Source organism: Theobroma cacao, chromosome 3 (genome assembly GCF_053813885.1).
Source record: "Theobroma cacao isolate CCN51 chromosome 3, ASM5381388v1, whole genome shotgun sequence".
NCBI classification, from domain to species: Eukaryota; Viridiplantae; Streptophyta; class Magnoliopsida; order Malvales; family Malvaceae; genus Theobroma; species Theobroma cacao.
In genome coordinates, this window is record NC_142641.1 from 6738008 (window position 1) to 6764168 (window position 26161).

The window sequence follows — 26161 nt, forward strand, 5'->3', positions numbered from 1 at the left end:
CTTGTTGTTTTGCTCATAAACATGCTAAACTAACACTAAACACTAACATAGCTCAAAATCAAATTTATCTAACAACTTTCTCTCTCTAAACCCATATGACCAGAATTGAAATCATCCTCAAATCACATGATTCAACCATGGAAAATGATGGAAAATGCATGGGAAAGGTAAAGCACAAGACAAATTTAAGAAATGTTACCTTTTTTCACTTGATTTTTGAATTTTCACCTATTTTCCCTTTAAATTTCTTGGCTAGGGTTTTATTTTCTCCTTTCTCTCTCTTGTTTCTTGCTTGGCCGAATGTTGAAGAAGAAGAATGGGTTATGGGCTGATTTTTTTATGCCTTTTTTATTAGTTTAATGAAATAATATTATTTTATTCATATTTTGAATATTTTATTAATTCATTTTTTTTTCTAGCCATCCACTTGTCTTACTTTTTCCACCATGCATTCCCTTTGACTTATCCAAGTCTTAAGTGAAATTTTCAGATTTTTCCAAAATTTTGGTGGAGCAAATTTTTCAAAATTACACTTTTACCCCCGAACTTTTCAAAATTTACATTTTTACCCCAAAAATTGAAAATTTGCCATAATGCATAATTTTCACTCCTCATACTCATTTCACACTCCAAATAATTAAATTTCATCAAAATCCTTTCAAAAATTAAATTTTTGATTTCGGATGGCAAAATTATCATTTTACCCTTTTACTCCAAATTATACCGAAATTAAAAATTTTCACTTCTAAACCTCAAATCTTACTCCAATAAGTCAAATGGGGTCAAAAATATTTTCTAAAAATTCCCATTTTGTCCCCAAGTGGCAAATGACCATTTTACCCCTAACCGGTCAATTTTCTAGATTGACTCCAAATCGGACCTCAAACTCCGAATTACAATATTAAACCATTCTGGGACTTTAAAATTCTTAATTTCATCATGAATTCTCTATTTGATCTAGTTCGAGGCTTAAATCAACTTTGTTGTACGTCTAGGTATAATACCGACTTTTGTAATTTTTTTCGGGACTCTCTTAGCATGCAAACATGCTATCCATCACATGTATGTCATGACAATTATTTTTATAGAGTCGGGCTTGTCATCTTCTCCCCCACTTGGATCAACCATATGATCCTTCTTCATGACTGATTTCGACATCCGGTTAAATATTAATATTTTAAAAATTTTATCTTGTCTCCTTGGTACCTGAAATACCTTATTATGCCTCACTTGACTTCTGAATTACCTTTTATCTCACAAATTCTCCTCTGATAAAATTATTATTATTTTATTGTTATTTTCTCACTTACGAAATATTTTATCCTAAACTACTCCTTTCGTCTTTTATCACTTTTAAACATTTTAATTGACCTCAATTTGCATTCGATCAACTTTATTTATCACTATATCAAAGTATGGGGTATTTCATCGAAAGTCTACATTCTAGACATTGTGAGTAAACTTACTGTCATTTTAATTATCTATGATGGTTTTTAGATGATTTCATGAATTCTATGGAAAAATGGATTTAAAAAGGTAAATTTTCATGTTTTATGAATAAAGGTGTTCCAATGAAATTAATTTATAAATTGTTTTGAAATTAATAATGATTTTGAAAAATAGAGTACACGGAGACTGTTAATTGTGGCAATTTGATTGTTTAAATTGATGGCTTATGTTATATTGTTATTGTGTTGGCATGACTGGCTGGGCTGTGTTTTATGATTTGTATGAATTGTTTTATTTTACTATTGCAGGCTGGGTAGTATTTCATTAGTCTTGTCATGCCGTCAAAATTTTATTATATGGTGGATTATATATTAATTAATCACTGTAGTAGGGGGTTTCTGTGGACCAACCTTTCAAAGGGGCACAGTAAACCCCATTATATTCTTACCTCGAACGGAGAGGCGCGTAGGGTATCTCCTAGGGTAAAGCTTAGGGTTCACTTCACGCCAAACCACCACGTGAGGGGGAACTCAGCCAAGGCCAAGGAACGGCTATGTTTTCAAAATAAAAACATGATTTATGCGAAATGTGAATTTTAACAGCCTTGGCGGTCTCGGTAGGATGCCTCGGCCAAGGTGTCCCTGAGAATGGATTTATGGCACAAGCCTAGTTTTTATGAGATTCATAAGCCTTTTCACATATTTTAAATGAAATGTATTCTAATGCTGTGACCCAGTTTACGATGATTTACTTTATTATCTCCATGTACTCAACTCTAGATGTTTATGATGATGTCTGTTTACTCATTAGGATTTTATAATCTCACCACCCTCCTTTCCATCCAATTTCAGGTTCAGTATAGACTGTAGATAGCTGATCTCATCGAGGACTACCGTTAGATTTGCATTCTTCAAACTATAGGTTTATAGTCCTCTTCACTTTTGTTTATTCGGGGGCCCACTTATTATTGTAAATTAAATTAAATACTTTGGCCTACTGTATTACAATATGTATGAATTTATTTAACTTTTACGCTACAAAAATTATTTACATATAACTCTAAAAATATTGTTTCATAAGAAAATAGAATATTTTACTTAATATTTCTTTTATTTTCTTATTATATCTAAATAATTGCAATTTTGTTTTAAATGAAGATTTTATACTTTAAAACTTACTTTTGATTATGAATTATATGTTTTGTACTCGTATATTACATTTTAACCAGTTTCGAAATTTTTGAGAAAAAATAACTAAAATACCCCTGTGAGACGAAAATTATTATTTTATTTGTTTTTAGTTGGAAACAGCTTAATATCTTTTAGAACATGATTTTCGGCAACGGTTACTCATGGGGGAATTGAGATACTGATATTAAGCCTTGAGGGGTCCCGGTTGGCATTCCAAAAAATGAGTGTCTATCGAGGTACAGCAGCTGTTGTCACAAGCTCGAGGGGAGTACCGGGTCGTGACAGATTTCATGGTTAATAAGCTTGAATTATTTTTAATGAGATTAAGAATAATTCTAAGTTTATTGGAGCTTGGAATATCTATGCCTAAATAGATTCCCCACTTAGCTTCGTAGAATTCAACTTGTTTAAGTTGGAATGCATGTTGTAATTTGATAAATTAAATTGTGTACAAAAATGATAGCTTTAACATGTTTGTCTTAATTTGGATAAAAAAACATGTTTGGTCTTAATTTAGACAAGAAAATATGTTTGTCTTAATTAAAGACAAGAAAAATATTTTTTGTCTTAATCTAGACAAGAAAACATATTTATCTCAATTTAGACAAGATAAAATATTTTTATTTTAATTAAAGACAAGAGCTATCTTAAATTAAGATAATGCTAGTAGGATTCTTGTAAAATGAATCTAGACGTCCATGTTGATAAAAAGCGACTTCATGTTCGACTATCACTCTTTTATTTTTATTAATTTTTTAAATAAACATGGATAATAATAAAATAAGAGTTATTATACAATAAGGAGTTTTATTTTATCAAGAACTTTAAATGATAATTAAAGAATTAAAAGATTTATTCTTTAATTTTAATTTTGATAATTATGGAGCATGTTTGATGCTTCCATAACTCTAAATGGATGGTCAAGATCAATTCAAAGGTGTTTGATTTTGATTAAACCTTTGAGGCAATAGTTTTAATAAAAAGAGAAGAGAATGGAAGTAAAGAAATGGAAGTACTTTTTTTGGAAAAAGTTTCAGCTGTCACTTCTCTCCTTTTCCTCCAAACTTTGCCGTATCTTTCTTCCTCTCTCCCATTCTTGGTTGAATTTTTTTTTCAAAGAAAATAGCCTTTAATTTTTAGGAAGAAAAGAAAGACAAAATCGGTTGCCATCTTGTAGTCTAGCATTCCACACCTTGTCCACTCAAGGTTCAAGTTGAAAGCATTCTTGAAGAATAAGTCGTAAACTTGTTTGGTCGAGGAATCATTCATTGGTGAGGTGGTGTCCAAAAATAAGAATCTCAAAATAAAAGGTATGTTTTTTCTTACTTAATAGATTTTTTTTTTTTAGGATGTGATTATGTTATTTGCAATAAATATAAAATACGTTTCCGCTTGTGTAATTGGATTGCTTGCTTCCGTTATAAAATAATTTTTTTGAAATCCATGCTTTACACAATCACATCAATCCACTAAGATCCTACTCCAACAAAACATGCTTTGTTTATTTGTTTCCTATATCCTTGATTTTTCACAAACTTAAAATGCAATTCATCTAAAATGATCATATCAACTAAACTCCTTCTAATTGCCTCTTGATCAAACTTCCAACTACCCAACCCATCTCCTCCCAAAGCAAAAACTAATTCCTTCTGCTTGTTCTCTTCACTATCACTCACCAATTTCAACTTTAGACAAACTTTAATATGATTGTTCAATGAAGATGTTCCATTCTTTTTTGTATCAGCACACAATTTTTTACCACAAATGAGAACATTTAGCCTTCTTATTACCTTTCTTATCAACAAATTTGGTGAAGTAATCCCACACAACCGATGTAGATTGAGGTGGCTCCCATTGCTTCTGCACTTTGCTTACAACTTCACATGTTTTGTTGGCTTCTGTAGAACTAGCAATAACATAAGCTGTAGATGTTGATGGTGTTGATGTTGGTGTTGGTGTTGGTGTCTCACTAGTTGCGAAATTTGTCTCCTCATTAGTTGACATCTACAAAAAAAAAAACTCAAATATTAATTCAAATGTTTAATTCTAGCATATTGCCAATCATTTTAATTAAAAATCTAAACAATAATTCTTAACATTAATTCCCAAACATAATTCTTAATTTTTAATTCTAGCATATTGTCAATCATTTTAATTGAAAATCCAAACAATAACTCTAAACATTAATTCCCAAACATAATTTTTAATATTTAATTCTAACATATTACCAATCATTTTAATTAATTGTCCAAACAATAATTCTAAACATTAATTTCCAAACATAATTTTTAATGTTTAGTTCTAGCATATTACCAATCATTTTAATTAAAAATCCAAACAATAATTCTAAACATTAATTCCCAAACATAATTCTTAATGTTTAATTCTAACATCAAATCACTTTAATTAATTATCCAAACAATAATTCTAAACGTTAAGCTCTTTGAAATGTTTAATGTCTACTAAGGTTGAAATAATCTATGGTTGAGAAAAAAATTTAATTCCCAAAAATTAAAAACCAAACCTATCAATTTTCTAATCCCTTGCAATAATTTTTACTTGCACTAATATTATTCTTTTCAAGCAAAAAACAACATATAATACTCATAATCTCTGACATATTTTCTCTCTAGCATGAATTTTAACCAAAAAAATGAAATTCATAATCTCTCAAGCTTTCCCTTTCTTATTATTTTCACAAAACCAGTAGCAAGAAAAAAAAATCTATGGTTTCCCTTGCTAGAATAGAGGGCTAGCAGCAATCTGGAGTGACACGGCAGCAACAAAAGGATGGACTATGAATGGGTGAGTTAATAAAGTGAGTTAAGTTTTAGTAGGAGAGGGGGAGTGAAAATTTAGGGGTTTTTATTAGGGGGGAAGGGGTTGGCTACTATTTAGGTGTGGGGAGGGAGGGTTAATAAAGGGTAGGATAGTCTTTACTTCCCCCCCCCCCCCCCCCCTAAATAAAAGAAAAAAGAAAGGGTTGTGTTGTCTATTGATCGGTCGGTTCGGGGGGTAAAGAGTCCCCCTGACGACTGAGCCAATTGACCGACGAGGTCGATCGACACCACTGTCGGTTGCAATAACCAACAGTTGTAGTCGGTTGCTCGACTGCAACCAACCGCTGCACAGGCCTAGACAAAGGGATGAAAAAGACAACCACGACAGGGTTAATGGGAAAGAGCTAATTGTTTTGGATAAAAGAAAAAAGAAAGGAAAAGTGGCAAGCTAGTTAAAAGAAAGAAATGAGGTAAGTCCATTAAAAAAGAGAAAGATGAGGGAAAGCCTAGAAGAAAGAATATAAGGGAATGACGGGTTAAGAGTGGATGAGGACATGAGAAGCCTAAAAGATGAAGGAGAAAATTACGAGCCTATGGATGAGCAACAATTTCTTAACAATGGACCAAGAAAGCCCAAAAAAGAGTTAAAACAAATGGATGATAGCAAAAATGGGCCAAGCAAGGAAATAAATCAAGATGAGAATGTGTCCAGCCTAGGACTAAATAAGAATCAATGTAAAGTGAAAAACAATGGGCATATTCGAGTAGAGGGAATTGAGTTAACAAAAAAATTGAGTTTTTATGGGAAGCATAGCCTAAAACAAAGGAAGAAAAGGCACAAAGTGAGAAGGATGATAGAAAAAATAAAAACAAGGCTAGGGTTGAAGAGTGCAGTAAAGCGGACAAGATGGAAATCATATGAGGAGGTTGAAGACCAATGGAGGCGGGATAGAGGAGTGACATAGGAAAAGTTTAAGAAGAAAGGGAGGAAAGTTGATAAAAGAAAAAACAACAAGAAAGTTGATGAGATTGTTTATGAATCCATTTCAAATGGGATTTTGTAAACAAGAATGAAGTAATAATAAAAGAAGTAGAGACTACCTAGTTAATCGGAAAGAAAGTGGGTTTTACTTGTGATGATGATGAAGATCAGCTGTTGGCAGAAATAGTGAAGTAGGTGGTGGCAAGGGGTAAGGGCATAAAGATTTGGAGGTTATTAGCTTTAAAATGATTATGGTTCTGACTATGACAAAATGATTTAAATTTTCATTTTCATTACTTGAGTGATTCTTGATATGCTCTTATACACTTGTTCTTATATGATTTCAAGCTTGATTGTTCTTAGTTGTGTGAATTCTTTTGATTGAACGTTCACACATGGACTTCATGAATATCTACAAGCTTGAATGACTTAATTGTATGAGTGTTGAACTTGCTTGAAAGAGTTCTATTTATGATCCTTCTAATATTCATCTTTGAGATGTTGAAGTTATAAGATAGGTTCACAAGTGCTGAAGTTTATCGCAAAGCATTCAAAGATGGTTGATCTTCACAACACCAAGGTTGTTTTCAAGCCACGAAGTTCAATCTCAATTCAACATTCGATCACAAGGAAGAAGCAAGGAAGTAGCTAAAGTTAAGTACCAAAATGTCAAGGAATCTTGAAGAAACAAAGCTCTAATTGATCTTAGAGCAAGGTAAGTAGATCTTATGGCGATAAATCATGCAAGTATGGCTAAGTGCGTCTCCTATACATGCTACAGTATTTTGAGCATAACTCACCACAAAAGTCTAATTGATGTGATTTTTAAACCATTTGAAAGATAAAAGGTAGGGACACAACTTTCACATTTACAACATTGCCTAATTTAGATCAAATTGAGGTCAAAATCAAGTCAGAATAGGTTGGATTGTTACAGTTTCTATGTTAGGCAGCATGAAAACTTGAAAAGGTACAGCCATAGTTGACCTCATAAAGTTTGTAGTTGACCCTAAAGAAGTGAGTGCATGAAATCCCTGAGCAAGTGGTAGTCAACTACACCAAGTTAGATCTAAAAAATACAAGCATTTTGGAAGAGGATCAACTAGAAAATTTCCATACTCGACTACAAGTGACTGTTAGACACAAAATTCGAAAGGAAAATGACTAGTTTTTTGCTCTAATCAACTCCGACGGCTCCAAGACTTTTTCAACTATAAAAAAGAAAATTGAAAAGTATTTCAAGTCAAGGAAGAAGAAAGAAAAAGGCCAAACTCTTAAGGATTAAAGTCTTGAAAGAAAATGAGAGAAACCAAGCTTTCTTGCACTAAAATTCCTTTGTGCTTTCACTCTTATCCTTATATCCTATCTTTATACGCAATGTTAGGCAATCTTCCTCCATTGTACCAAAGTAGTAAAATCCACCTTTTAGAGGCTTTATTGCTATCCTTGTAAAAGTTCTAGCTTAGCTTTAAAAGGCTATTTTGTAAAGGTTATCGCTTCCTATCAAAAAGCAAAAATCCCATTAGTGAATTATGTATGGGTTTGTGGTGAGCTTGTTAGAAACCTTAGATTTATGGTGAACCCGTTAAAACCATGGGTTATCGCTTGATCCCGTGAAATAGCCATTGTAAAGGTCATTGCTTTTCGTTAAAAGAAAAAATCCCTTTGTGGATTGTGCAAAGGTTATCGCTTCTCGTTAAAAAGTAAGAATCCATTGTAATGGATTGGAAATTTCTTGGTGAACCAAGGGAGTGGATGTAGGCACTTGAAAAGCTGAACCACTATAAATCTTTGTGTCTTGATTTACTTTTATGCTTTATGATTTATTGTTCAAATTCTTTTTAGAAAAATCACTTACCTTGATTTTAACACAAGTAGAAAATCCATTTTGAAAAAATTTTGATTTTTACCTAATGTCTTCATTTTATCATTGCCTTGTTGTGTTATACTTCATTTCAAGAAAACCCATTTCATAAAGTGCTTGATTTTATACATATTCTTAACATCTTATTTTTTATCCTTTATTGAGTCCTTTATCATCAATACACTTTTACTCTTGGAAATATTTTCTTGTATTACTTATTTGATTGGTACTTGAAAAACATTTAGAGCATTTCAAAAATAATCATTTGCTTGCATTTGATTGAGTAGTTTTGTAAAAGATTTACATATGCGTCATAACTCTCTTTGAAACTCTTTTTGCATCTTTTGAAAACAACTTTACTGATCAAAGGTCGACTATAAGACTAGTATAGTCGACTATGAGGTTTTCAAATTGCTTTAAAACTAGTTCCTTACGAGCATAGTCAACTAGAAACTTTTGTAGTCAACTACAATAGTGCTTTCCAATTTCTCAAGTTCAAAACATTTTTTGTAAATCCAATTCACCCCTCTCTTTGATATTTTCATTGAGCTAACTTTGATAACAGAGGTGCTTAGGGATTGATCTGTCTTTGGATGCTTCTAAAGACAGACTTTTCTTTTTATTTGAAAAGCAGATAAGGATAGACTTGAGGGACAAAGTTAGGAGAATCGATGTTGTGAAACTAGATTATTGTGGAGGGTTAGTGGCTTTTGTATGTAGCTGATAGGGTGTGAAGTGACAGGGTGTTTTATGTAAGTAAAGACGAAGGTCACTAAGACTGAACATAAGTCTCTTACATGTCCAGTTAGAGACTTAATTCAGCAGCATGTGTTTCCATAGCTTTGCTATATTAATGAAACATACACCATGCTTTTCAAAAAAAAAAACCTCTTTTATATCACTTGTTATGTTTAAGTTTATTATGAAAGTACTAAGGTATCATAATCAAGTTATGATTCATTCAAGATGGCATCATAAGACAAAAAACTCAAGATATTGAAATGCTTTGCTATAATTATGCCCATTCAATATATTCAATATTCCAACAATTTTGCATTCAATATTTCAACAACTTACAACAACCTTTACATTCAAATTTCAACAACTTACAACAACTTTTGCATTCAATATTTCAACAACACACAACAACTTTTATCAAACAAAATTATATTTAAAAGCCTTGGATCTTTCCTATTTTTTCTTCCCATCCCATCTCTTTAGGGCATTTTATCAAACACCATTCGAGAAGCCCTTCAACCTTCATTTTTGCTTCCTCTCTTCCCATGTTTTGCACCTACTAGAGAACTTCCTCTCTTCTCATGTTTTGCACCTACTAGAGAACTTCCATTTCAAGAACCATAGACGAATACAGGTGATGACTATCTACAGCTTCTATTTTTTTGAGCTATCACACCCACTAACTCTTCCATTCCACAACATCAATTCATGGTTCTTAAAATGGAAGTTTTCCAGCAAGACTGCAAAAGCCTGAAGGTAAATTCCATATATGGTTCTTGAAATGATCTTTTTCCTCCATTACTTTCATCATTTCTTCTTTTGTGGAGTGCCAAAAATCAGCAAGAAATCTAGACCATTTCAGCAAGAAATCTAGATTTTTAGTTTATCAATTTGTGGTTGTTGAAATAAGCTTTTTTCTCAATTGGTTTCATCATTTCTTCTTTTTAAGAGTGCCAAAAATGAGCAAGAAATCTAGATTTTAGCTTCTGATTTGAGGGAGATTGTTTCAGCAAGAACAATAAGAGAAGAAAGGGAAAAATTGTCTTAAAATTCATCAAAATAACGAAAATTGACAACAAGACTTTTCAGTTTAGCGAAAGATATTCTTTTGGGACAGACTATTGATAATTCTATGTTATAAAGTTATTTGGTCACAATTTTGGGTGAATTTAGTCTAAAGTTCTTGAGATTTAATTTAAGTACTAGTTATTTTAGTCATTTATTTTATTTAAGTTAATTATATTAGGTTCAATTGCTTTAAGTTATTTTAGGATAGTTTGCTTTAAGTTAGTTTGTTGCTTTTGTAAGTGTGTTATGAAAAGGGTGATATTATGTGAAGAAGAATGCATTCAAGGTGCAGACTTTCACTGCTCATGTTCTGATATTTTGAGCATATCTTTCACTACAAAAGTCCAACTGATGTGATTCTTGAACCATTGGAAAGCTAAGAAGTAGATTTATTACTTTCAAGTTTACCACTTTGCCCAGTTCATCTTTGAAGAAGGAGAAAATCGTGTCACAAGTCAAAGAAGTGCAGTAGAAGCTAGAACTTCAAGTTAGAGCATAAAGGGCTGTGCCCATGGAAGAAAGGAGTGCCATGGCACCCTGACAAGGCAAGGATGCTTCATCAAATCAGAGGACTTGGCGTTATGGCCACTTAGCTTGATGGTTAATTTTTTTTTTTTTGATGATGCTTTAAGTAGTTATATGGAACTAAATTTTGAATTTTGAATATTCTTTCTTGCTTATAATTAATAATGTTGGAGTTGTCTATTTCAATCCTATTCTTAATGCGTCTGATTGCGTGGTCACCAATTCAATTGATTTGGAAACCTAAACGAAAATTGAAGAGGGAGTTTAGGGTAAGATGTGGATGAAATAGCATATCTTCAATATCAATTACATGAGATAATTGATTTGATTCACGTGTAGGGTAGGAATACACTTACATGTCATATGTAGCCATAATTAGAGTCTAAGCTTAATGAGTCTTTCTTAATTTCAATTTGAATAGGAATATAGTAAGTTAGTTAAGGAAGATATTTTTATAAAAATATCGGAAGAGACTTATAAATATATTAGAATTATAGGTTAACAACTTGAATTTATCTAGTAAGTAAAAAGAGAATAGAAAAGATTCAGATGAAACATTGAAGGGATGTTGTAGTTTTAGACTTTTAATTGATTAATTCTAGTTAAATTGTTACTTTTGCTTTCAATTTTAGTTTTAGTTTTTTTAATTTTCATTACTCTAACTTCAGTTGTTTGGGTAGGATTAAGTTGAGTTAATTTTAGTACTTAAAAGCATTTGGGCAATTCTCCGTGAGAATGAACTTTCTTTTCTATTATATTACTCGTTAACAATACATGCACTCGCATGGTAAATCCGACAACAATTGTATATTTCGAAAACTAATGGACTCATGTAGAATTATAGGTAAAACTTAAAGGTATTAGTGTATTTTGCCCAAAAAATAATTTTTTGCATTGGAAACTTAACTGGCTAGATTCCAATCTTCTCTAGTCTTCTCCAATAATGCTAGATTGAACATTTAAATTTATAAAATTTTGGATTTCTTTAATTTGTTTAATTGTTGGGAAACCCCTTAGTCATTTTTTAATGAGATTACATTTACGGTTAAAATTCATCCCATCTCTTGTTAACAAGTGATTTATAACATTTTATCTTATCAAATTTTCATTCAATTATGCAACCCATAGAGAAGAGGGATTCACCATAATCCAAACTTCGACTCTAACATCTTTCACGAGAGATCTACTTCAGTGAAAATTTAGATAAGTTTTGATATTATTTATCACAAGTCCACATTTCAACTTAAAAAACATGGTAAAAAAAAAAACTCTTTTTAAATCCAAAATTCATTCGACCTCTGATGTAAGATCCATAACATGACACATTGCAGGCTTCAGATATTAACTTAAAAATAGGTTCCAGCAATAACTAAAACAGAGAACCTGGATGCTACTCTAGAAGTTCTTTCTTTATCAGAATTCTGCAAGGTTAAAACTTTTAAAAGGCACACTGTCCTGTTAAAATAAATAAATAAATAGGGAAGCACGATGGAGATGTAACTATAGTGCCAATGGGAAAAAACCCTCACTTGCATTGACGAGAATAGAATGCAAAATGGCTGAACCATGCCATCTATACACTGCAAAATTAATACGACCCATTCTTTAAAATGGGTGTGACTATATAAATGCAAATATGCCATCTCAGTCAAATGCAAACAACTCATCTAACTGCTCATCAGTCCATTGTGGAAGTGAGCCACTTGATATTGGTAGCCGTCCTTGTTTCTTGTCTCCATTGTCAGTCACAGTCTTCTGGTTGCTAGCAACGCCAACCAAGTTTGCACCACCGCTGCTTTGGTTGCTTTCCACGTGATTGCCACTTGCTGCCAGATTCCGTGGGCTGGACTGCTTCTCCAGCACAACATTTTCCTCATACTCATTGGTGCCAGCTAGTACTGCAGCTTTTTTCAATCCACTAAGAATATCCTGCCTCACTGAATGACCCTTCCCTATGAAGGCATTTTGATTTCTATTTCTCTCATTAATACAGCAGCTGCTTCCCAGTGCTTCATTGCCTTCAATTCCTTTATCATTATGCACTCTCCCTCTCATGTAACCAGTCTGTCTGAGGCTGTTCATAATTCCTTCAGTTCTCTCTTGTGACAGAGTGGACACTTTCTGTTGGATATATGGCTGTTTACTGTTTTCTGCAGGAATAAAAGTAGATAAACGGTGAGAATAACATTCAGCATTACTATTAAAATGATCTGACACAGTGATGATAAAACCAGTGGCCTTGGGGTTCATCCCAGGATAAATGGTATTGGGAGTGGCTTATATCATGTGTTAGGTTCCAAATCTAAGCAATAGAAGATGGAGGGGGGTAATTTTGCATTGTGTAACCTACCCGTTGAATAGGGAAAGAAACCAAAAAAAATTATCAATTGTACTGCAAGTAGAACAAAACCAAAACTTTTCCTGGTTAGATAACAAAGAGAAGCCATTCATCAAAGAAATCTGTAACCTACCAACACCATGATCGGTTGGAATGACTGTTGATGCAGGATAATTCTGTTGTGATGGAGGCCCACTATCCTTTGAGATTGCCTGCAAAATTTGTAAATAACATCGGCAAGTAGTGTAAGTATCTAGGGTTTCTTTTAATGTGAAAAGTAGATTTAGAAAGGCTTTTCCTCAGATTTTAGATGTTTGAGATCTTTATTTATTAAAGATCTAAACATTCATATGCATTTGATTTTCACAGTTAAAGTTTTAAGTAGCAAGTAAATTTCTAAACTTAAAGATTTGTGTGAAAGCCATGCCTTAGGAAACAATCAACATGTAACAGTGGTAATGGGAAAAACTTCCACTCATGCATATAAGACCAGACATCATATCATAAGCAGTTATCAACATGGCTGTGGCCAACAAATTTAACAGCTACCAGGAACATGATTGTTTAATTAGTAATCACTAAAGTATAACAACATGATGACTTGAAACAAATGTGCCGAGGGTAACTGGCCGGAAATTCAAGCACACAGGTCCTTTGAACAGCTTACTTGCACAAGTTACATTCATGGCAGTGCATGAAGTTTGAAAAGGGCATACTTCAAGAATCTAGCGAATTAGATGTATCTGATATTGTGATTGTTCAAGTTGAAAAAAAATGCTTTGCATCAATTGAACATATAAACTAGTTAAAATTTCAGATGCCCTAACCATGCTCTGTACAATTTTGAGACTATAAATTCTAGTCAGAAAAAATAGATGCAACTACAAAAATCTAAGTATATTTTAAGGTCTAAATGCTCAAATTAGGGTTAAACATTTGGATACTTTTTCAATTAAATGCCAAACGTTTTAATTGTAACAATCAAGGACCAAATGTTTTCGATTTCTTACAATTAAGCGTTACATTGACAAGTGGATAGAGCATGTATCTCACGTGACAAAAAGTCGCATTGAAAATGTAGTTATTATATGTCATATTAAAAATTTAGTTGTTACACACGATATTAAAAAATTAATTGTTACACGTCATGTTAAAAATTTAGTTGTTACACGTTATGTTGAAAAATGTAATTGTTACACGCTATGTTGAAGATTTAGTTGTTACACGCCATGTTAAAAATTTAATTGTTACACGCCATGATGAAAAAGTTGTTACACGCCATGCCATAATTTGAATCATTTTGACTTGACAAAAAAGGCTTTTTGACAAAATTATTCTTCCATATCTTACCCTTCCAAGTCAGCATCCACGTCATGCGCATGTCCTACATGCGCCAAACACCTCTCACCTTGGCCCTTAATTTTAAGGAACCAAAAACCTTTGGCCCTTAATTGTTACAGTTGAAACGTTTGACCCTAAATTGATAAAAATCCAAAAGTTTTGACCCCAAAATTAAACATTTAATCTATTTTATGAGGAATCAAGATTAAATGTCGCACACAGGCATTATACAATGTAGGTATATTGTGTTTCAAATTTTTTCATTAATTTCAAGGATCTGAAAATAGAACCAATAAGAATTCAAGGTGCTTAACAAGTTTTGAAAATAGGTACTTTAGGTTGTCCTTGTCAAATAGCATGCTGATGATCTTTCATATCTGTATCTATACTAGCTGGTTTTAATGCTCAACGCATACTCTGATCTTATGACATCATGTCAACTATGATGCCATATATGTGGGAAAGCAAGTAGTTATAATTTGATGACTAAAAGCTTTTGGTTGGATTACTTATAAGCTAAGAAGAATTTAGCAACATTTTGGGCATGTACCATTTTGCAAAGGACAAGTTAAAAAGTGCTCAGACATTTGACTGACCTGTATTAAGGAAATCAAAGACATTTAAGTGGTACTCGAGTCACTAAGTTCGATTGTAGCAATTTTGTGAAGAAAAGAAACATCCTCCATAAGAATGACTGTTTTTAGGAATTGGTATATCATAAAAAGCAGGACCAAAACAGAAAATTTAGAATTTGAGATGGTAAAGTGTTGATGAGAACTATGAGGTAGAGTTAACATGCTTTACTTTGAAATAATGGATCATTACTGTAGTGTGTTGGCAATGAACTGATAAGTGTAAACTTCAAATGATGTTGAAAGTCCTCCAAGCACAAAGACGTAATAGAAGAGGATTATAAGTGCAATAACAAAAAGAAAAAAGAAAATTTCTCATAGCAGTTAAGAGCATGTGCAAGACATTTTGAGCATTGGTTGGAAAACCAACTATGTCTATGACCAGCAAGACAACAAAGTAGTATGCATGGCAAAGCATAGACAAAGAAAATATGAGTCCAATTGAAATTATCACAATCATTTCAAGCTGTATAAATCAAATAGAAAACAGCTATTTAGGACTGGGACTAGCACAATAGGGAATAAGGTCTAATTCTGATTTTCACTAAATGCTGTCTTCAATGCAATCTAAGCTCGGTTAAGAGATCACCAGCCTGAATTTTACGCCATAAATGTACTCCAGAAAGCAACATATCAAACATAATTTCTCTGATTGTATACTGTCCATGATTTTTTAGGATTGGCAATAACGGGTAGAGAATTGAAACCATCTGCCATGACTATTTCTAGAAACAACCACTTCTTAACAAAGTTTAATCATCAAGAAGTTGTTGTTCAAAGTTAAATATATTTTTATATTTTGCATTGGTAGCTGGAAATATGGTTCCAGTTAGGCCAAACGAGCTTGATAATACGGGAAACAGAGATGTGACTAGAACAAAAGCAAGTGCTCTAACAGGAGTATTAAGTGTAAAGATTCACTAGGAAGTTCGCTAATTTTAAACATGTACCTTGACAACATTGCTGAGTGTTATATTGAGATAATGTACAGAGCGCGAAGGTGAGAAAATTGAAACCTGAAAAGACAATGCTTCAATCAAACTCTTGACACAAGTGACAACATTGAAAACTATAATTTGACACAGGAAGTTCCACAGACAAAATTCCCCTACTAGGAGCCATATGAATGAGAATATCACACTAGTTCTAAGATGTAAAGTATAACACCACACTCTGTACACATTTACCATTCATGACTTAAATTATTTTAATAATTGCCCAAAAACAATAGAAAAACCTTCTGCAATATCAAAACTGTGCCAACAGATATGTCTTTTCCAAACCCTCCCTCAACTAGGACTTTGCGATGAATACTAGCATCAATTGTACCTGTAGGATCCTGAAATCAAATCATAGGCTCATCAAATGTTCTTAATATATAGAGAGCATTGAACCAAAAGAAGGAAAAAAGAAAATTAAGAATGCATTACAAGCAAAATCCTCTAGTTATTTTTACCTTGAGAGTCACCATAAGATCACCAAGACCATTTGGGGTACAAGATTTGATAACGGCAACAATCTAATTGAATATAAAATTAGAAATTGAGAAAAAACTAAATATCAATTGCACTCTTGTATGAAATAGATAAGTTTATTTAGCCTTGGAAGCTTATATTTCCATTAGTTGGACTACTGATTATATGAAAAGCTTTTTGAGTTATTGAAAAACATAAAAAGCAATGTACATGGCAAACTCCAGAGTCCCCACGCTGTCAATTATTGAAAAAGCCATACCTGAGCTACTTTTCTATTGCCCATTTTAGGTTCAGTCTTGATCCAGCTCAAAGGAGTACCAATTGTCCCGCCATCATCAGCCAAACCTTTCGTCAAAAACAACCAAACAATCTCTAAAGTCTAAACACCAAGAAACCCAGAGATCTAAACCGCTTTGCTTATTACTTTTGATACTAGCTTTTTACTTTCTCAAAAATTGCTATAAGGCATCATCACAATTTGACAGTAAATGAACAAACCACAAAATTGCATCCCTAAATTTAACATAAACGAAGTCTAAAAACAAATAAGAGACTAAAAAAGGAAAGAAACAAGAACCTTCGCGGCGAATAAATTCGAGGGCAAAAAGCCAGGGAGCACGCGAGAAGTCGTCATCGTCGGCGCCAGGATCTTCTACGGCCCTCCTAATATACTCCTGGGTTGGAAGGGGCTCTTCGCCAATGCCGACGGGATTGCTTTTGTTCTGAATTTTTCGAAGCATTGCGGCTTGAACGGCTCCGGCAGGGCCAGGGATGAGGCACGGAGAAGAGGGCGGTGGAGAGTTTGGGGTGGGTTGAAGATTCTTTATAGGAGATGGAGGGGGAGAGTATCGGGGTTTGCGTTTGCAAGGGCGGAGGAGGGAAGGGAGGTCAGAGGCGTCGAGGTCAAGAGCTTCCCAGGGGTCTGGTTCCATTGTTGTCTTTTGAAACGCGGGAAATGGAGTTTTGGGGGGCATTTTCGAAATAAATGGACACTGATTTATTTTACAACATCGTATAGCCCGTTTGTAATGCTCAATTATATATTCACACATTTTTATTTGATCATTTGTTTGTTAACCAAAATCATTTAAGCCTAATACTATCTCGTGGTCCGCATTTGATACGAGGAAAGTTGCTCAAATTTCCTGCATAATGAGTGGTAAAATTACTTTGCCGTGTTTGATAAAATTAAAAATCAATATAATATAAAAATATATTGTAATTACATAATAATTGATAGAAGAAATCATATTATCATTAAAAATTACTGTAATGCTACTTTATCATTTTTTTGACAAAGCAAAAAATATGATTTACCATTATTGACTTCATTTTGTTCTAATTGGAGAGATTTTTTTTTAACTAAATATCAAAATAAGCCTCTGAATTATATTAAAAAAATTAATTTAATCCATATATTTTTATTGTATCCAAATAAACCCCTTAACTCTTATTTGCGGTCAAATAAACCCATCTTTCTTATAGTTCACTAACCACATCCTTTTGTTAGTCAACTATACAGTCAATAATTTTTTATATAATGTCATTTACCACGTTACATATTGACGTATCATCTTAATGACATTAATACTATATGGCAAATGATGTGATATAAAAAAATTATTGACTAAGAATTGAGTTTTTTTTTTTAACTCATCCAAATATCTAAAAATTATTGATTAGGGGTTTGAAACAAAAAATAAATAAAAAAAAAAACCTAATTGCTTCAAACTTACCATTGTTTCTTAATTGAATGCCATCTTATTAATTAAAACCATCCTTCCTAACAAAAAATAAAAACCCTAATCCAACTTTTTCAATTCGATTGAAACCATTGTTGTTCTCCTAAAAGTTGGTGAAGAGAAATCCAAAAATATCTAGAAACAATTTTGACAAGAAGTACTTACAAGAGTTGGAAGGCACAGGTTTTACACCTGAAATCGATAATCATAATTAATATTTTCTTTGCATTTCATATCTTGCAAATCTTTGATTACCAACTTCAATCCAATTTTTTTAATTCGATTGAAACCATTGTTGTCCTCCTAAAAGTTGGTGTAGAGAAATCCAAAAATATCTAGAAACAATTTTGACAAGAAGTACTTACAAGAGTTGGAAGGCACATGTTTTACACCTGAAATAGATAATCATAATTAATATTCTCTTTGCTTTTCATATCTTGCAAATCTTTGATTGCCAACTTCTTTCTCTAAAAAATTTTCTATTTTCTTGCTGTCACGCTATAATCATTTTCAAAAATCCCAAACACAACAACTCTAAATTACCTATCCTCTCCTCAAAATCATTTTAAATATTCTTATATTTCTATACACCAACTTTCAGTAGAGCAACAATAGCTTCTTGTTCTTCTTCTTCTTCTTAGCCTAATGTACCACTTTCAACGTTACCAAAATCTGAATATTAGATGTGGTCACTTTCCTCCTTTCTTACACTCTCTCTAGCTACGTCATTTGTATCGTAAAGAAAATTCTAAAAAACAAAGTCTAGATTTAGAGCTTTTACAACAACTTAAAGAAGAAACATTTAAAAGACAAAGTCTCCAAAATACAATTAAAAAAATCTAGAGAAGTTGCTCCCTTATTTTGTCCAATTAAATAAAAATCAATTTTGTTCAATTTAATAACAAATCACCAAACTCTTGAATGGAATCTTTATAAAAAAGAGAAAAATTGAAATGAATTTTTGCAAAAGAAAATAATCATAAATTTTTTATTTAAAAATTTCCAAAAATAGTATTTTACATTCATGACATAATAAAACTTATAATTCGAATCTAATTTATTTTTTGTCTTATTTTTAGATTTGAATTTTGAATGCGCAAAAAGACATTAAAATCTGAAAAGGAGAGATTGACGATGAGGTGGTTGATCAGTGAAGAAAAGGATGCAAAGAAAGGATTTAGTTATTCCACGTCTGGCAAGATAGGGATGCAATATAAGTAGGTAGGGCAAGAAGCATTGTCCACAGATCTTTGTTTTTTAGAGCAATGTAGTACATAAGGCTGAGCAGAATTCGATCAAAATTGAATTAACTAATAACTAAATTAGTTGACCAAATTTAATTAATTCAGTACACTTAATTTGATTAAATTGGTTAGAAGGTTCGGTTATGTCAATTCGGTTCAGTTAAAAAATTTTGAAGTCGATTAACTGAATTAATTGACTCTGAAATTAATATATTTAAAGGCTTTTCTTACATGTATGCTCTCATATAGTTTTTCTATACATATATATATATATAAATGAAGGATCATATTTAATCATCAAGATGGGTTTTATTTCAGGAATTCACGCACACATGTTTTCTATACTTATATAAGAATAAATGACTTAGATTTAATCATCAAGCATCAATGTACAAAATTAAAATACAATTTATTAATAACACAATCTCATTTGTATTTTAATTTTTTATTTCAAATTTTATTTATTTATTTGTATATAATTCATGTATATATTCTATACAATATATAGTCTATACTCTAATTGTCACGACTCGGTACTCCCCTCGAGCCCGTGACAACCGTCGCGACGTCCCGATCGACACTCATTACCCAAAATGTCAATTCGGAACCCTGCAAGGCTTTAATATCAGCTTCTCATTTCCCCTGTGGGTAACCGTTGCTGAATATCGTGTTCTAAAAGATTTTAAGCTGTTTCTAACTTAAAACAAATAAAATAATAATTTTCGTCTCACAGGGGTATTTTGGTCATTTTTCTCAAAAATCTCAAAATCAGTTAAAAATGTAGTATGTAAGTGGAAAACACATATTTCATAATCAAAAATAATTTTGGATGTCTAAAACATTCGTTTAAAAATGAAATTATGACTGTTAGAATAAAATAAAAATATTGAATAAAATATTCAATTTTCTCATAAAATAATATTTTAAGAACACTGCATAAATAATTTTTTTACAGCGTAAAAGCAAAATAAATTCCTACATACAGTAATACAGATAACCAAAGTATAAAATTTAATTTACAATAACACGTGGACCCACGAATGACTAAAAGTATAAAAAGAAATGAACCTACAGTTTTTGGATGTGGCAAGTCCAACTGTAGTCCTCACCGATATCAGTTATCTACAATCTATTCTGAGCCTGAAATGGGTGAAAATGAGGGTGGTGAGATTATAAAATCTCAGTGAGTAAACAAATATCATTTAAAATATCTAAAGGCGAGTAAAATGAGACTATTAAAACATTTCATCAAACTGTAATTTATCATCTTTCAACTTATTTCAACCAAATAAAATCAATTTATTTAAATCAAGAAATCAGTATGGCTTATGAATTTCTTAAAAGCTTGGCTCATGCCAAAAATTATTATCATACTCAATTATCTGGGATACCTTAGCCGAGGGCTATCCCAATTGAGTCCGCCAAAGCTATTAGAAAGTTATGTTTTTATTTTGAAAACCTAGCCGTTCCTTGGCGTTGGTCGAGTTCCCCCTCACGTGGTAGTTTGGCTTGAAGTGAACTCTAAAAGTTATACCTCGGGAGTTACCCTACTCGCCTCTCCAATCGAGGTAAAAATATAACAAAATTTCGTGCCCCTCTAATAGGCTGGTCCACAGAACCCAGCCCACTGCAGCAGGTCAAACCCACCATAAAATAAAATTTTGACAGCATGACAAGGCTAATATATTACTACCCAGCCTTCAAGGGTAAAATAAAATAATTCATACAATTCATAAAACACAGCCCAGCCAGTCATGCCAACACAACAACATAAACCATCAATTCAATTTTAAATTTACAACATATTAGTGGTCTCCAATTACTCTATTTTCAAAATCGTTATTTCGTTTCAAGACAATTTATAAAATCTTTTCATTTAAACTTTTTTTTTGTTTATAAAACCTAAAATTAGTCATTTAACTCATTTTCATAAAATTTCACCAAAACCGAATTAAAACATACTTTAGATAATTAAAATGACGATAAGGCTACTCACAGTACTAGGAGTTCGATATACTCCTATTCCTGGTCTTCGGGCACAATCTCTTTACCCTTGTTAGAAGGCTCACCACTTATACATCATACGTGACACGAATTTCAATAAATTGTGTCAATTTATCATAAACTATTTCAAGCTCTATAAATCTATATGAATGCACGAAATGTGATGCAAAATGTCTGAATAGTCGTTTAAATACAGTATTCGACCTAATTCGCACTATTCTCGGTGTAATTGGCTAAAACCTCCAATTTAACTCCAAATCAATTTCTTTCACTTTTTACACTCCAATTATACCTAAATTACCTCAATGACTGCAAATGAGATTCAATTTATCAGTCCTGGGTCAATAATCACACATGTCTATACATTAGGTAAAAATTCAGATTTTCACACCAAAATTTCCCATTTAATTTCTAGCCTCACCAAACATCAAATATCACCAAAATATCATGAAATATCATCAATTTCAGCCACAATATCCTCCCTAGAAAATTCAGCCAATGATGGTGATGGGAGAAAATGAATTCTTTTTTTGTTGTTTTGTTTCTAAATATGCTAAACTAACTAAAAACACTAACATAACTTAAAATCAAATCAATCCAACATCTTTCTGTCTCCATACCCATTTTGATCAGCCATGAATTCACCATGAAAACATGAAATCTAACCACGAAAAATAAGGAGAAATGCATGGGAAAGGTAGATCACAAGTCAAAATCAAGAAATTTTACCTTTGATTGCTTGATTCCTTGAAATCCACCAATTTTCCTTTGACTTTTCCCACCTAGGGTTCTTGTTTTTCTTCTCCCTTTGTTCTTCCTTTGCTCTTGGTTTGGCCGGCCATATGAAGAGAAAATGGGCTGATTTGTGTTAATTTATAAGCCAAATATTTAATGATTATAAATATGCTATATGTCACCATTTCATTGGTCCATTTTTATTTCTTAACTATTAAGCTTTCTCTCTCCACCATATAAATTCCTTCAATTATCCATGATAATATTGGGTAAAATCCATGTGCTGGACAAGTGTCCTGGTGGTGAAAAATTACTATTTTGCCCTTGGAGTGGCAAAACTACCATTTTACCCCTATGCTCCGAAAAATACTAGGATTACAAATTTTCACTTCTCAACCTCAAATCATACTCCAATAAGTCAAATATGATCAAAATCTTTCAAAAAAATTCCCATCTTGTCTTCGAGAGGCAAAATTACCATTTTGCCCCTAGATAGTGAAATTTCCAATTTGACTCCAAATTGGTCCTTGAACTCCGAATCACCATTCTAAGTCATTCTGGGACTTTAAAATTTTTAATTTCACCATAAAATCTCTATTTGATCTAGTTCGAGGCTTAAATCAACTTTGTTGTACCTCTAAGTACAATACCGACTTTTGTAAATTTTTCAAGACTCTCCTAGCATGCAAACATGCTATCCATCACATGTATGTCATGACAAGTATTTTATAAGGTCGAACTTTACACTATAAACTGTATAGTAACTTATTTTTGATAAGTTATTATATACATACCATAGTAATATAACTCATATTAGTAATTTAATATAGTAACTTATTAATATACTATATATTAATATATTAATGACTTAATATTACTATATTATAATAATAACAATATACTTTTTCTCTCTCTATCTCTATATATATATATATATATTATAGTATACTATACTTATTAAGATACTAATTAGTCAATAACATATATAATAATAATATATTACTTCTTAGTATTCTTATATAGTATATAAGAATATATTAACTATACATAGTATTTTATTAGTACATTATTGTTATGACCCGATCTCGAGCTTTGACTGCATAAGAACCTCATAGGTGAAGCCCACTTGATCCAAACAACGTTAAGATACCGATAGACAAAAACACTTAACATTAATTGCAAGAGGACTCGCCTAAAGACAAATAGGTGAAACATGTAATATAGACATTAATACGCTTCATGCCTCGACATGTAGTTTGAATGCACAAAGTGTACTCAAATCATTCAAAATATAAATGTACTGGTAGTACCTTACATGACTAGATGCCATATTGTGCCTAATACAAGTAGTATCTCAAACCATCTCATAACAAATTGTTGATTTATGCCATTGAGCGAATTGGATTGATCATGGAATATAGATTGTCATTTAATGCATACTTAATTGCATAACTGTATGTGATAGAGGTTTTCCTTCATGTTAGTGCAATAATAAGAAGTTATTAAGTACTAATTGGATGAAGCCCATAGAACATAAAGGCCTAGTAAGGGAATTATAAAGTTGTTACAATTATGAGATCACTATATATCAAAGCCATGTTTTGTCACAGCCCAATTTTCGGGCCATGACCGGCACAAGGGACCAATGGGCTCAGCCCACCAAGCCCAAGTAAGCCTACTTACATGATCTTATACGTTAATCCATATTCCTTTAGAATCCAAAATTCATAATGCTCAATTACAATTCTTTTGAAAACAACTCATAAAACCCAGTCATGTATTCATAATGGCATCATCAACCATTATATACATACATATAATTTGACAAGTGAATAACAGCATTTCACAACAAATAGTCATATACAAGTAATTAGAACTTGACCGTCAGCGGAGTGACTCTAGGCATGGTTGCTAACATTTAATGTCATGGTAAACCTATCGAGCAATGGATTGATAGTAGCACCTCGTCCTAGGATCCAATCTCCTTTGACTCTAAAAAACCTAAAATATGAATTTTAAAAATGTGAGTACAAACTCAATGAGTGAACATAGGAAGGGAACAAGCAACGTTAAGGAAGCTTAGAAATCATGATGCACTTAAGTTCAAAAACAATACAACTTAGTTCAAGTTCTTATTAAAATTCCTCCATTTAACCCTTGGTTATTAAATCATTTAATGATGAAGGAACCATATTCAGCATTAAATTGGAAAGAAAGGAAATTTCCAGCAATCATCCAAGCAAGGCAGTATAAACAGAATGTTTCTTGCTGCAATAAAATCAATTCACAAGTAAATGGGAAATTTTCAAGATTCATCATGCCGTATAATCACATATTATAATCATAATCTTTCTATTGCATATACATATACTTAAGCATATATCAACTAGTATATCACCACATCTCATCCAGCTCTTGTGCATCCCCCCATATCGTGCACAAAATAATGTCATCATGTACATCCCCCCACATCGTGCACACGGGCAATGTCACCATCCATCTCCCTCACCACTGTCATCACCGGCAAGTGCACCTCACCCCGCACATGCACGGTTGCATTTGTCACACAACGGTACCATTTATGACATAGTATGTATATATATATATATATATATATATATATATATATATATCCACATTATACAGAAACATATGAATTCATCTGTAAAGCCCGACCTTATAAAATACTAGTCATCACATACATGTGATGATAGCATGATTTCATGCTAGGAGAGTCTTGAAAAATTTACAAAAGTCGGTATTGTACCTAGAGGTACAACAAAGTTGATTTAATCATCAAACTAGATCCAATAGGAATTTTAAGGTGAGATTAAGAGTTTCACAGTCCATGGATGACTTAAAATGGTAATTCGGAGTTTGAAGATCAATTTGGAGTCAAATTGGAATTTCACTATTCAGGGGTAAAATGGTCATTTACCACTTGAGGACAAAATTGGAATTTTAGAAAAGATTTTTTGACCCCATTTGACTTATTCGAGTATAATTTGACTTATTGGAGTATGATTTGAGGTTCAGAAGTGAAAAATTTTAATTTCGGTATAATTTGGAGTAAAAAGGTAAAATGGTAATTTTTCCACCTCAGGGGCAAAATTGTAATTTCCACCACCAAGATATTTTTTCCAGCACATGGTCTTCCTTTATCTTCATCGTTGACCCTTGACTAATCATGTGGTGGAGATAAAATGTTTAAATTTTTAAAATTTTAAAAATGGACCAATAAGAAAATGCCATGTGTCAAGCTTAGGATATTTTATTATTTAACTAAAAAAATCAGCATAAATCAGCCATTTACTCTCCAAATATTTGGCCAAGCAAGGAAGAGAGAGAAAGAGAGGAAAAACAAACCCTAGGTGAGGAATTTCAAGTGAAAAAGAGTGGAAAATCAAGGAAAACAAGTGAAAAAGGTAGGATTTTTCAACTTAAGCTTGAAATCTATTTTCCTTAAGAATTTCTCTTCATTTTCCATGCTTAATTTGCATGTTTTTATGATGAATTGTTGGCTGATCAAAATGGGTTAGGAGAGAGAAAGTTGTTGGATTTATTTGATTTTAATTTATGTTAGTGTTTTTAGTTAGTTTAGCATATTTAGAAACAAAACAACAAGAAAAGAATTTATTTTCTCCCACAACCATTAATGGCTGAATTTACCATGTAGTGAGTGAGGATGAGTTTGATTTTTATTCTAGGAGAATTGGTTAAGGAATGATGAATTATGAGCCTAGAAAAATAATGAGAATTTTCGGAGCAAAAATATGAATTTTTACCCACTAGGGGTATTTTCGTAACTTGCTATTGGGAATGATAATTTGCACCACATTGAGGGACATTAAGTTAATTTGGGTGCAATTGAGGTATAGAAACTGAAAAGAATTAAATTGGAGTTTAAACGGACGCGTTAGGAATTTAATCGGGTGATAAGACGAATTAGGCCAATACTGAGTTTAGATAGTTACCAGTGCATTTTGCATTCCATATCATGCATTGGTAGTCGAAATTAGTTTAATTTTGATTTAGTTCCAACTTGGTGAAATTC

The 26161-nt window shown here is 32.4% G+C and overlaps 1 protein-coding gene across 1 annotated transcript; it reads right to left on the minus strand.

The window, feature by feature from the left end:
- Positions 1–12099: 12099 nt before the first annotated feature.
- On the minus strand, positions 12100–17378 carry LOC18604356 (nuclear localized protein). The gene is made up of 7 exons (XM_018116808.2): positions 16960–17378; positions 16642–16727; positions 16364–16426; positions 16145–16246; positions 15858–15923; positions 13068–13146; positions 12100–12746 (listed from the first exon to the last, which is right to left on the minus strand). The coding sequence occupies exons 1-7, from the start codon at positions 17354–17356 to the stop codon at positions 12241–12243; spliced, it is 1299 nt and encodes a 432-aa protein (XP_017972297.2). The 5' UTR covers positions 17357–17378; the 3' UTR covers positions 12100–12240.
- Positions 17379–26161: the final 8783 nt, after the last annotated feature.

What these genes read in the sequence shown, in the direction of transcription:
- LOC18604356 (XM_018116808.2), bottom strand. Translation starts at nt 17,356, where the DNA reads ATGCCCCCCAAAACTCCATTTCCCGCGTTTCAAAAGACAACAATGGAA. An exon ending in GCAATAGAAAAGTAGCTCAG is followed by an intron (nt 16,427 to 16,641) that starts GTATGGCTTTTT and finishes ATATTCAATTAG; the next exon opens with ATTGTTGCCGTTATCAAATC. An exon ending in TCCAACCGATCATGGTGTTG is followed by an intron (nt 12,747 to 13,067) that starts GTAGGTTACAGA and finishes TTATTCCTGCAG; the next exon opens with AAAACAGTAAACAGCCATAT.